At 41.2% G+C, this 13,177-nt stretch overlaps 1 protein-coding gene across 1 annotated transcript in view; it reads left to right on the top strand.

Moving 5' to 3' along the window:
• RALYL (RALY RNA binding protein like) overlaps positions 1-13,177 on the top strand; it is a 421,185-nt gene that overhangs the window by 387,658 nt on the left and 20,350 nt on the right. The window contains exon 6 of the mRNA XM_068983445.1: positions 12,965-13,078. Coding sequence (XP_068839546.1) covers positions 12,965-13,078 — 114 coding nt within the window. The remainder of the gene's footprint in view (positions 1-12,964; positions 13,079-13,177) is intronic.

Below are 13,177 nucleotides of genomic sequence, written 5' to 3'. Positions count from 1 at the left end.
ATGGAAATACCAGACCGTCTTACCTGTCTTCTGAGAAACCTGTATGCGGGTCAAGAAGCAACAGTTAGAGCCCTGTATGGAACAACCGATTGGTTTAAGATCGAGAAAGGAATACCACAGGGCTGTCTGCTGCCACCCTGTTTGTTTAACCTATATGCTGAGTACATCATGAGACATGCCGGGCTGGATGAGTTACAAGCTGGAATCAAGACAGGTGGCGGAAACATCAACAACCTCAGACATATGGATGATACCACTCTAATGGCAGAAAGCAAAGAGGAGCTGAAGAGCGTCTTGATGAGGGTGAAGGAGGAGAGTGGAAGAGCTGTCTTAAAGCTATATGTTAAGAAAACTAAAATTATGGCATTTGGCCCCATTACTTCATGGCAAATAGAGGGGGAAAATGTAGAAGCAGTGGCAGATTTCCTCTTCTTGGGCTTTAAACTCACAGTGGACAGTGACTGCAGCCATGAAATCAGAAGATGATCACTTCTTGGCAGGAAAGTTATGACAAACCTAGACAGTACGTTGAAAAGCAGAGACGTTACTCTGCCAACAAAAATTCGTATAGTCAAGGTTATGGTCTTCCCAGTAGTCAAGTACGGTTGTGAGAACTGGACCATAGAGAAAGCAGAACGCCAAAGAATTGACACCTTCAAACTGTGGTGCTGGAGAAAGCTTCTGAAAGTCCCCTGGATAGCAAGAAGATCAAACTAATCAATCTTAACGCAAATCAACTCTGAATACTCGATGGAAGGGCTGATGCTGAAGCTGAGTATTTTGGTCATCTGATGTGAACAGCCGACTTACTGGAAAAGTCCCTGATACTGGGAGAGATTGAGGAAGAAGAAGAATAAAGAAGGTGTCAGAGGGTGAGATGGCTGGATGGCATCACTGACACAATGGATGTGAACGTGGTCGAACTTCAGGAGATGGTGAGGAACAGGAAGGCCTGACACACTGCAGTCCATGGGGTCATAAAAAGTCAAAAACGACTGGGCAACTGAATAACAAGTGTGTTTAATACACTGAACTAAGTTCTATTAAGAATGCAAACAGATGAAGGCAGGCAGGAAGGAACTAGAGGCAGAGACAAAGAGGAAAGAAAGTGGAAGGAAGGAATTGGATGTCCTCTCTTCATTCCAAGAGTTTGGCTGCAGAGAACCTAGGAAGGGGTAAATCCATTAATATGCCTTGCTTCAGACAACTCTCCAAAATTTCTTCTCTTTGAAATGTTGTGTCATGAGAGATCTGAATAACTTAAACCAAAATCTAAATACTTTTCCATGGATGTTATATAATAGAAGACAAAAACTGGGCATTAGGTACCAGTCTGATTAGGATCTCTTCTTAAATCTGTTGATGTCATTTTTCTAATTAAGGGGGACAGATGCTAAAGCCCAGGACCTCATGGTAAGCATCAGGAGTCTCATTAGTCAATAAGAGGAGAAAGAAAGTGAAAGTGTTAGTCTGCTCTTTGCAACCCCATGGACTATAGCCCACCAGGCTCCTCTGTCCATGGGATTCTCCAAGCAAGAACACTGGAGTCAGTTGCCATTCCCTCCTCCAGGGAATCTTCCTAACCCAGGATGCAACCCTCCCACACTGCAGGCAGATTCTTTACCGTGTGAGCTACCAAGGAAGTCCAAGGAACTTTTTATAAGACGAGGAGGAGCTTATTAAACAGAGAAAAGCATGACCCCTGAAATTCTTCAATGCCTAATTAGATCTTCATTTTCAAAAAGCTTACAATTTAATAGGAAAAGTAGATAGATAAAGGAAAAAACAACAAGCATATGGTGTTGTTGTGCCCAGAGTCCGAGTCCCCAAAACTGAGAGAATAAGACGTCTACAGCAATGCGAAAGCATAAAGGGGGTTATTGCTAACTTGAGTTAGGGCCCAGGTCTCATCCAGCACAGTGGAATCCCATAAGAGCCCCGAGCTCTGAATCACATCTACTTTTATACAGACGGTTCTTTGTTCCTATAACAGCATAGCTGATTGGTTAAACCGTATGTGCGCGCAGGACTTTTAAACCTCACATCCCTACCTGGATTGGCTCGGGTCTGGCGCGGGCGGGGGGCTATGGGGATTTTTCTGATTGGTCGAGTTTCCAGTGCCTCAGCCTTCCTAGAGACTAAACCTCAGGCCTAGCCTGCCCCTTAGAGCCTGTCCTGGCTTCAGTTTGGTCCTAACATTCCCCCCGTCTTCAGCTACATAGAGGAATCTTCCTCTTTATTTGGGGGCAGGGCCTGATACTGTTGCCTGAGTACTAGCAGCTGGACTGTATTGATGTGCTCCTTAACAAATGTGATAAGTCTATTTAGGATACAGGGGCCAAGAGTGAGAATCAGTAGTAGCACTATGAGAGGGCCCACCAGGGTGGAAATCAGCGTTGTTAACCATGGGGACTGTTGTAACCAGGACTCAAACCATCCCTGTTGGGCCTCTCGCTCTCTTTTGCATTGGGCTAGCCCTTCCCTTACTTTGGCCATAGAGTTTCTTACTACCCCTGAGTGATTTACATAAAAACAACGTTTTTCTCCTAACGCAGTACATAAGCCCCCTGAGAGACTTCATACTCAAGACATTTTTGGGGAATTGGGGTGGAGGTCTCTTTCTTCTGTAACTTCTTCCTGCTGTGCATGGGCGTAGGCCTGCCTAATAGAGCAGAATTCTCTCTCTACCTGATCTAAGTTGGGGTTTTTCACATCTGAAACCAGCTTTTACCTTTGTAGTAACAGCAATTTAGTTGGCCCCTCTCAGAGATGAAATAGACAAGGGCCAAACAGGAGACCTAACAGGATGGTCGTCTCTGGTCCTGGAAACAGACGGCAACATTTGGGGTGAGGGTTGCAAGCTTTGTGACCCCTTCTGGTGGGTTGGTGGTGAGGGAATAGAGCTGTGCTCCAGGAATCTTGTGTTCAGTCTGAAGTTACCATCTTCCACCTGGGTGGGGACTCAAAGACATTGTTATGCATATTTCTTTGAGTAGGAACCAGGACTCTGTCTGGAGGCTGTACCAACCTTTGATTGTTTCTGTTTTTGTATCCCCTCCCTTCCCGAATTAGCAATTGTTTGAATCCATGTTTTGGAATTCAGGGAAGGCCAAGGAGGCTGAACAAAGTCTATATCTTATAGATAAGAAAAGGAGAACACAGAACAGATCTGTACTCCAGAGCCCCACAGAGTCCAGCTCAGTTTTAATTTTAGGGAACTAGGCAACTATGACTGTGATAACTTCTTGTCAAAATGGGGCATAGGACTGCCCCAGCTTGGAGTATAGACACTGAATCGGAAGTATTTCTGAGTTCCAAGTTTTAGATCTGAGTCTTGTATGATTAAAATCCTAATCCCTTGGTCTGCCATTTTGGTGTTAACAGACCCAATTAGAAGTAGTTGGAGGAGTGATAACTGGAATTTAGTAGACAAAATAAATATCATTTCTTTTTAGAAGAATAGGTCTGAAACCCAGTCTGGACCTGGCACTTCAGGGAGACTTGTCGCCATGTAGCCAGTTGCCTAGTTTTATAAAAAGTAAGGTTACTAGCTTCCAGCAGACATTGTTTTGAAAATGGTGGCATCCAAGCCTGACACGACTCAGAAAACTCAAGTGTTTAGCAATACAAGGTCTAATCTGAAAGCACACCCATAGCATCACCTAGTTATCTTCCAGGATATCTGAACCATAGCTACTCTATTTTGACTTTTAATTGTCAACTTTTCCTTAACAGCCAAAGCAGATTTCACCGTTAATGACATCAGTGTTTCTCTAGGTATGAGAAGATGCAAGAATTGGGACTCATAAAGTCTTTTCCTGAAAAGATCTAACTATCTGAAGCCCTGTTCTGCCAGTTTTTTTCAGAGCACAGAGTGCCTCATTCCTGTTTTTCACCCTGAACTCCTTTCAGGGGCGTTGAAAGTCAGCAGTTACAGCGGCCATGATTTAATCTTCGTAGATGCAGATGGCAAGTGTCAGTTTTCAGTTGGCAGAGCCCCTTTTTGCTCATAAACTTGACCATGATTATGAGGGGGGCACTTCATGACCATTTTATCCCAGGGTGCTGAGAGTGTCCATTCTCAGGTAAACAGGCCACTCAATGTGCTGTTACTGGACTAGGCCATGAAACAGTATCCAAAATTTTTTGGACCACCTGACTTACTAGCTTTTTGGTCCAGGAAAATATTCCCTCTTGTTGCTTTTTGCCATATCTAGAGTTACACTGTCACCATCATTGATCTCATATGGGACTATATATTGTTTTGTTAGAGGCCTCACACACATATTGGACAGTGTAAGAAACAGCAATTTTGTAAAACAGGTGAAATACAAATAACATAGCCAGCAGTATTAGTAAAGCCACAAGTAAGACTTATGTTAAGAACTTCCGTTAGATGTAGCCCAGTATATCTTCAGGTCACTGACTTAGTCTGCCCTGTAGAATCTTAATCTTTAAGAGAAATTACATGTTGGCACCATTTATAAGGCACATAGCCCAGTTTTTTAGTGTTACTAGACTGATTATCTTTAGTATGATTTAAAAATTTTTTTTTTCTTTAACATAGGGGAGACTTTAAACCTAAATTACTGTAGCCTGGTATTATCTATATAAATCCATCTCATAATTGTGGGAGATTTTCCCCTCCTTTGCAGAAACTTTTTTTGTTCTGATTGAGCTTGGGTAATAGAAAAAAAGCTCAAATTTATAGCCAGAGTCAGAGCAGGCATTATTAATTGGCCTGGTGAGGGGATCCTATCTAGTAATACCATAGTGACCTGAAAATGACTATAAATTTTAAGTAAATTTTCTCAGGGCCAACCAGTTAGAGTCTGGTAATAGAGAAATTTACCAAGGTAACCCAGAACTAGACACAGGTAATTGGCCACAAACCCAACAATTGGATTGATTTTGAAACTAGCATAGGATCAGGCCCATGATAGAAAAGCATTTGACTTATATGCAAAGGTCTAAGAAGTCAAGAAAACATAAATGATCATAGAGTCAGGTCCAGCATCTTGGGGAAGCTGTCTCCCTCTGATGTCATCGTCTTCTCATCCTGGTGTAGTGTAGTTTCTCCTGATAAAAAAAAGTCCTTCCATCCATGTTGGAGACAGTCCCTTAAATTATGTCGTTTTTCAGTCCTGGTTGCAGGTCATGAGGCATCTGATCTTCAGAAACAAACTTAGGGTGTTTTTCAAGAATTTAATTAAATTTTACATTAACATCACATAACAGCAAAGAACTATCTAAGAGATGAGTCTTACTAGATGCAGACCTCCATTAACAAACTGGTATTTAACATTTTGAAATATCTTTTTTTTTTAAGTTACCCTTATTTTTCTTAAATATAACCAAATTAAGGCTAGTTTGTTTGCAAAATAGGTCTGTTCTCACTGATTTTGGTCTGATGATTTTTATAACCATAATTGATCATACGCTTTTTATTTTGCTGAAACATATATAGAGTCTCAGACTGAACTTTTAAAATAAAACAAGGCTGGGAATTTCACACCAAAGTCTTATCACAGATTTTGCCTAACAAATCTAGGTGAATTTTTTCCTTTTTAAGGTCTCAAACATTTATTGAGATTTTTGTATCCGTGAGATAACCTTCCTAACTCATTTGATAAACTTACTGGAAACCTAAGAACTTCCAATTTTTGGAGGAGTCAGATAGAAAATATAATTGTTTTGTTTATAACATTTAATTTTACCAAAGTATTGTCATAATTAGTTTGAGAGGAAGATTTTTTTTTACTCCCTGAAAACATAAAATTTAAACCCATAATTTTTCAGATAGAAACCATAAAAGTTATAAGCATATTCGCTGGTTCATTCAGTCCTTTTGCTAACTTTTGTGAAGTCATCAGGTTTTTCATTAAAATACCAGACATATCAGAATGTTAAAAACTCCATATAATTTTTAGGATATCTGTATTAGTTATTTTACCATACATTATAACATGAGCAGATTTATTACTCATCTGATAATCTTTTCCATGTAATTTAACCAACCAAATAAACACAGTTTAATATCTCTCTTTGGGATGCTTCAGGGGCCCTCTGAAGCCTCCCAAAGTTAGCTAGAAGCCAAAAGTGCTTCCTAGAATGATTTAGGAAGTTTTGTCAACAAATATCAGAAAGGTTTCGAGCACTCAGTCAGATGGGACTATAGGTCACTGTGAAACAATAGCTATTCACTCAGCCAAAGTAACAATATGGGATTTCAGAGGCAAATACAGAACAGACCATTTAAGAAGCAAATGAACTTAAATCTATTGTCAAATGCAGTTCAACATCTGAAGAAAGTGTGTCCTTTTAACAGAGAGAAAAGCCAAATTCAAGTTTTTGCACCAGCTTATTTTTAGTCATTAACAGTCTCAAATTTCTTTAGCTTCTTTGTAAGAGGAAACTAATGTTCAGTAATAAATGTTTTAAAATCTTACTCTATTTGGAAATGAGCTAGCTAGTCAGTGAACTTCCATCACTTAGTTTAGCACAACCCAACTTAAGTTACCCCAATTTGGACAGACTATTTCAGACAGACATTCCTAAAGCATAATTATTCTTAATAGAGTTTATCTAAAAGCTCATATCTCATTTACATTTTTTTGAAGTTTTTTTTTTACTTGAGGTAATTTTCTTATTGACAAACTTGTAACAGATATAATATTTAACTTATATTAAACCTAGGTACAATGAAAATGTTTTTTTAACGTTAATTACTCTAAGACATGTCTATTTTAAATAGGTCAACAAACAAACATTAATATCAGGTATTTAACATTGAATATTTTCCAGTTCACCTGAACCTGGAATTTATTGTTTAATTTAGAATTACTTGATTTGTAAGCACTTACCTTTTTTTAAGCCAGATAAATAGATTCCATATACAAATTAACCTCAAAAATATTACCCAGAGACAGAGACATACCAAGACATATTTAGACAGACACAGTGCAAGATCTAGCTTCAAGTCCTTTTTTTTTTCAGTGTCAAGAGTTAGAGATGGTCTAGATAAGTGTTTCTGAGAGTCCTGGTCTCAAGGCACAGGGAAAGAAAATCAAGTTCTAACAAATGGCGGCAGGTCTAAACCACACGGTGGCCAGACAAAGCAAAATGGCCATCAAAAATCACAACACAGATCACAGAGTTAAAATACACACATATAAACCCGGCAGTCTTCATCAAAGTGAAGGTGAAGTCGCTCAGTCGTATCAGACTGTTTGCGACCTGTGGACTGTAGCCCACCAAGGCTTTCTGTAACATCAAAGATTTTAATGGAGGAAAGGAAGCCAGGTTGAAAGAAGAAGGGGGAGGAGGCGGGAGAGGGGGCAAAAGGGGTGGCCTTACAGACGTCTCCTGCCACCTACAGATACCCAGGCGTTACGGGACTTTTCCCTCGGCTTCCAGAGAAGGGGGGACTGGAACTCGGCCCTACCAGAAATCAGAAGAGTTTTCTGCCAAAAGGAGGTGATCAGTCTCCAATCCTCAGCTCAGGCTGAGGGCCCTTCGACCAGATTCCTGGGTCCAGGACCAGGGGACTAGAAAAACAGGGAAGGATAGGAAGGGTTAAGGAGAGGAAAGAGAGAGAGAAGGAGAGAGAGATCAATAAAGTCTCTTGTTTCTTACCGGTCAGGGCACTCTGGCCAGTTGTCTGCGTCAGGAGGAGACCAGGGACAAAAAGGTCCCAGTTGCGGCTGCTGGGTCTGGTCCATCGTCAGGCAAGCTGGCCCCTGAGTACCCCGAGTGGTCAGGATGTCAGTCTCGGCGAAGAAGAATCCCACCAGAGTCACCATTTGTTGCAGGAAGAGGGACCCCTTCCAGGGCCCAAAACTGGGCTCTTGTCTAACACTCGGAAATGAATTGTCTGAGGAGACATATGTGCTGACAAAGCAAGAGATTTTATTGGGAAAGGGCACCCGGGTGGAGAGCAGCAGGGTAAGGAAACCCAGGAGAACTGCTCTGCTGCGTGGCTCACAATGTACAGGCGGTGTCTCCTTTAAAGCTTTCCCGAACTCTTCCGGTTGGTGGAGGCTTATTAGTTCCATATTCTTTATCAGGATCTCCTGTCATAAAACAACTCATGCAAATGGTTACTATGGTGCCTGGCCAGGGTGGGGCAGTTTCAATCAGTGTGCTTCCCCTAACAATTCTCCCTGCAAGATGGGGTATATAGTGGCGCCGTTGGTTCAGGCTCCTTGAGATTCTTTGGGTTCTTTCTTACATGTGTCGCCAACACCTGAGGGATAGAAAATCCCTGTTGAAGCAAGAAAGGTTTTACCCAAGGAAGGGGGGAGGCTTGGTCAGGGTGTCCGATCCGCAGTCGGAAGATCATATCTCGGACTTGGTGTACAGTTCCCAAGTCAAAGGTGCCTTCTGAGGGCCAGCCTACATGGAAGGTCGGCCATTCTGCGCAGCAAAAAGTTATTAATTTTTTCTTCTTCACCAGCACCGATAGATTCTGTGCTCTAGACTTAAAATCAGAGAAGTGGTCAGTCATAAGAGACAAAGGAGTAGAAGTTGTTTGTCCCATGATTACAGAGAAAAACACAGGAGACCAAATGAGCACACAAAGAGCAGAGACAGTGCCGGCACTCACACAGACGCAACAGACAACAAATGTACATCGGCCAAAAGCACAGTACTAGGTCTTCCCGGCCCCCTTTTTTTAACCTTTTTCTCCCCTTGAGAGTATCTTACCGGCAGGACGTCCACAGAGCCAGCCGCCTCCCCAGCACAATGCTAGGCCTCGGCGTTACGCCGGTCTTAACCAGAAAACAGAGCCAGCCGCCTCCCTAGCACGATGCTGGGCCTCGGCCTTACGCTGGACTTAACCAGAAAACACCGGTGTTCAGAGATCTCTCCTCCTAGTGAGGAAACCCCTTCTACCGGGAGAGTGTTATTCTTCCCAGTTAAAGGGATCCCGGACAAGCCCCCAAATGTTGTGCCCAGAGTCCGAGTCCCCAAAACTGAGAGAATAAGACATCCACACCAATGCAAAAGCATAAAGGGGTTTATTGCTAACTCGAGTTAGGGCCCAGGTCTCATCCAGCACAGTGGAATCCGACAAGAGCCCCGAGCTCTGAATCACATATACTTCTATACAGACGGTTCTTTGTTCCTATAACAGCATAGCTGATTGGTTAAACCATATGCACACGCAGGACTTTTAAACCTCACATCCCTATCTGGATTGGCTCGGGTCTGGCATGGGCGAGGGGCTACGGGGATTTTTCTGATTGGTCGAGCTACACTGCCTGCGGGAGTTCCCAGTGCCTCAGCCTTCCTAGAGACTAAACCTCAGGCCTAGCCTGCCCCTTAGAGCCTGTCCTGGGTCCAGTTTGGTCCTAACAGTGTCTAGCAGTAAATGTGAAATGCTGTTAAATAGACTGCAGATGAGAAATCCACCTTCCAGTGGGCTGAACTAAGAAGAATTAATAGGGGAGGTAAGATTAAAACTAAGCTCCAAAAAGCAGATAGACATAATAGAGAAAAGAAAGACTCTCTGCTGGAAAAGGTATGTAAATAATAGTAATAGTATTTTCTGCTTCTATCAGGTATTTTGCTTGATGATATTCTGGTCATGATGCTAAGTGCTTTATGTACACTGTTTCATTAAATTCTTATAACAAGTCTTTAGGGTAAAGGGTGGAAGTTAAAGATAAGGAACCTGAATCTTAGTAATTACAAGTGATTCTCCAGTAAACATAGATGCAAATCAGCCTATCTGGTTGCACACACTATTAGCTCAAGCATTAAGTTATTCTGTTCAAATGACGTTGCTTTCACAAACAATGGAATATATACCTGGAAACATACTTTAGAGCAGACCCTGAAGACCAGTTTGAAGAATGGTGAATGTGTTCAGTTCAGTTCAGTCGGTCAGTAGTGTCTGACTCTTTACAACCCCATGAACCACAGCGCGCCAGGCCTCCCTGTCTATCACCAACTCCCGGATTTTACTCAGACTCATGTCCATTGAGTTGGTGATGTCATCCAACCATCTCATCCTCTGTCATCCCCTTCTCCTCCTGCCTTCAATCTTTCCCAGCATCAGGGTCTTTTCCAATGAGTTGGTTCTTCACATCAGGTGGCCGAAGTATTGGAGTTTCAGCTGCAGCATCAGTCCTTCCAATGAATATTCAGGACTGATTTCCTTTAGGATGGACTGGTTGGATCTCCTTGCAGTCCAAGGGACTCTCAAGAGCCTTCTCCAATACTACAGTTCGAAAGCATCAATTCCTTGGTGCTCAGCTTTCTTTGTGCTTTTGGTCTTTCTTCTATAGAAATTGGGACATTCTGGAAGTTTTCAATAGAGAGGATTTATGGCTTTTATATATATGACTTTGCAGTCACTATTTAAGAGGTGACATGAACTAAAAGCAGAAACCCAATTAAGAGTTCAATGGAAATGGACAGGAAAAGAAAGAGGTAAAAAAAGAAAGGAAAATGGACAGGGATGCTTTACACCTAAGACTCTCCTCAATTCTGAACTGACTTTAAGTTTTCAAAACATGTCTGACATCTAAGTTGCAAAATTTTTAAAATTTTAGGTTTGGAAATCTGTAGTTGTAAAATATACATCTATTTTGGCAGAGTAAGTAAAAACAAGCAGGAGCTTAATCCCAGGTTCAGTAGAAACATTCTCAACAGGAGCCCCACCTCCCAAAGTAGAACAAGGCAGAAAAGATTACAGATAAAGGCATATTGGACACAGAGATGGCTTGTCTCAGGAGCATCATGTGGAAACCAGATACAGCAGCCCAGACCCAGACCCCACCTACAGATAACCTCACTGAAAGAGGAAGCTCCAGGACTTCAGGCCAGGTGAGTGGGCAGCTTTCTCCCGAGCAGAGCCCTGAAGGGCACAAAGCCAACAGCTTTCCCAGTCGCTCAAGAAGCAGCCAAGATTTTCTAGGCCCCAATTTGCAAGACTTTAACGAGCATCTGCTGCTCACCATCCCAAGAGTGGAGCTGGGATATTTGCACAGGGCTGAAGGCTGATTCAGAATTCCCGGATAAGGACAGGGAGGAGAAGACAGGTTACATCATTAGTTTTATCTAAGCTTGAATCGTCTTAACTAAGTAATCCCAAATTTTGTAGTAATATCACTCCAATCTTAAAAGACATTCTATTAAGTGGGATATTAGTGATTTATTTGTTTATGTCTTTTTAAGGGAGATAATTAGTGAACCTCATTTCTGGGCTGAGGAGTGACCCCACTTACTGAAAATATATATTCTATTAATCTCCAGCCACAGTCCTATTTCTCTTGGCCCAACATCTAATGTTTTAAGACAAAATAGTTTCTATCACATTTGATAGATTTAAGTAAAACTACATGACATGCTTCCATCAAAGGAAATTAAAATCATTCTTCAAAGCAGAGTCAATTTGCAATTATGACAGATGATGATTTTCAAATTTAGTTGAGATTCAACAATGGCACTTTGATGTCTTGGAAATAATTGACGTAGGAGTAATTCTCTATTTTAAACTGTGTTCTCCTTTCAATCTGGTTCTTCATAATAAAAACTCTCTACAGGGTCACTTATTCTTACAGTTTTTATTTTGTAAACTACTTTATATCATAAATAAAAATTTGCTTGTTATGGAAAATTTCTTATTTTACAATAGAAAATGTTTTTTTTCATGTTTATATTGGAGAAAGTCTGGTGAGCAATTAATGTACATTGATGCATACTTTATCATATAGCTTATATCTTATGCCTTAGTTGACAGATAGCTCTGTTTCAAGCAAACACATATTGCATTTAGTTTTTTATTACTTACAAAAATTCCTGAAGACTAAAGACTCGAACTAAACACTCAATTTCTTTAAGAATATCCAACCAAGATTATTATAAACTTGAAAGGAACAGTGAAAGAGATGGATAGTAGACTAACATCAAAATCCTCACCCCAGATATTTAAGCCCAGCTCTCCACTGAGGCATGGGCACCCAAAAACTCACTTAATGAAAGCTCATAGACAAGTATAGCTCTTCTAGAGTTATAGTTTTAAAAATCTTTGATCTTATTACTGAGGGTTCATGGCAGAGTTTCCAGTGATTCTCAGAGAAATGAGAAAATAAGAACAAGGCAGTGAATTTTTTATAAACATAAGCAATTTTCATTGAAACGATTGTCCTTAAATAGGAAACTGACCTTTTCTTAAGTCTATCTCTTTATAAAATAATTGTTATTATCATTGATAGTAGAATGTTTGCTGTTATTTTTAACATCCTTACTTGGCAAAATTAAAAATAGTCAATCTTGTGTTAATCCCATTTTTAATTAGTCCCACTAAACATCCAAAACCTCGAAGAGGAACCGCTACTGTAGAAAATACCAGTGGGAACTTCAGTGAATTTCCTTTCCTTCCAGCCACAGGGCTTAAAAAGAGGTATGTTCAACCCACTGCTGCAATTTTTAAAAAAGAAAATACCAAAAGTCCAGCAAGTTGGAGAGAGTTCTCTAGCGTTAAAGATTTTTCTTTAGAGGATAAATGTTATGCCCCGATTTCAGTCCATCATCAGGGAACTGGATTAAAACTATCACTGACTGCTGAAACATATATTGCAACATAGTTCCTCAAAGCAGTATTAACATACCTGTCATGATTTAACCATTTCTCAATCTGAATCCATCTGATAGAACAGACTTACCCTATCATTTGCCAGAACCGAATTCAGTATCATTTAGTGATTGCAAAAATCATTTCCAGATTCTTCTGTCCCACTGCATAACCTTTGGTGAAAAGATTCAGGGTCAAATGCCGAGAACCACTGCTTGTGTATTCCAGGGTCCCGGAAGCAACGAGGAACAGATACGACTGAGAGGTGTCGTGGAATGTGACAGAGTGTGGAGGAAACTTAGAGTGTCTGTGGGTTAGGCTCTGCTCGGGTCATGGTGCATTCGATATTCTATTGCATTCTTTCCCTTCTCCCCTCTCCAGTGAAATCAGACGAGTTGCAGACAATCAAGAAAGAATTAACCCAGATCAAAACTAAAATTGACTCCTTGCTAGGGCGCCTGGAGAAGATTGAGAAGCAACAGAAGGCGGAGGCTGGTAAGTGGAAAAGAGCTGCGGCCGCAGACGTGTGGGAATCAAACCACTCACACCCTGTCAGTCACCAAGACACGGCAGGTTCAGGCACGCTGGCTGAGC

The sequence above is a fragment of the Capricornis sumatraensis genome, chromosome 11 (assembly GCF_032405125.1).
Source record: "Capricornis sumatraensis isolate serow.1 chromosome 11, serow.2, whole genome shotgun sequence".
NCBI lineage: Eukaryota > Metazoa > Chordata > Mammalia > Artiodactyla > Bovidae > Capricornis > Capricornis sumatraensis.
Note: the sequence above shows the minus strand (reverse complement) of the source record. Positions and strands in the feature narration are given on the sequence as shown.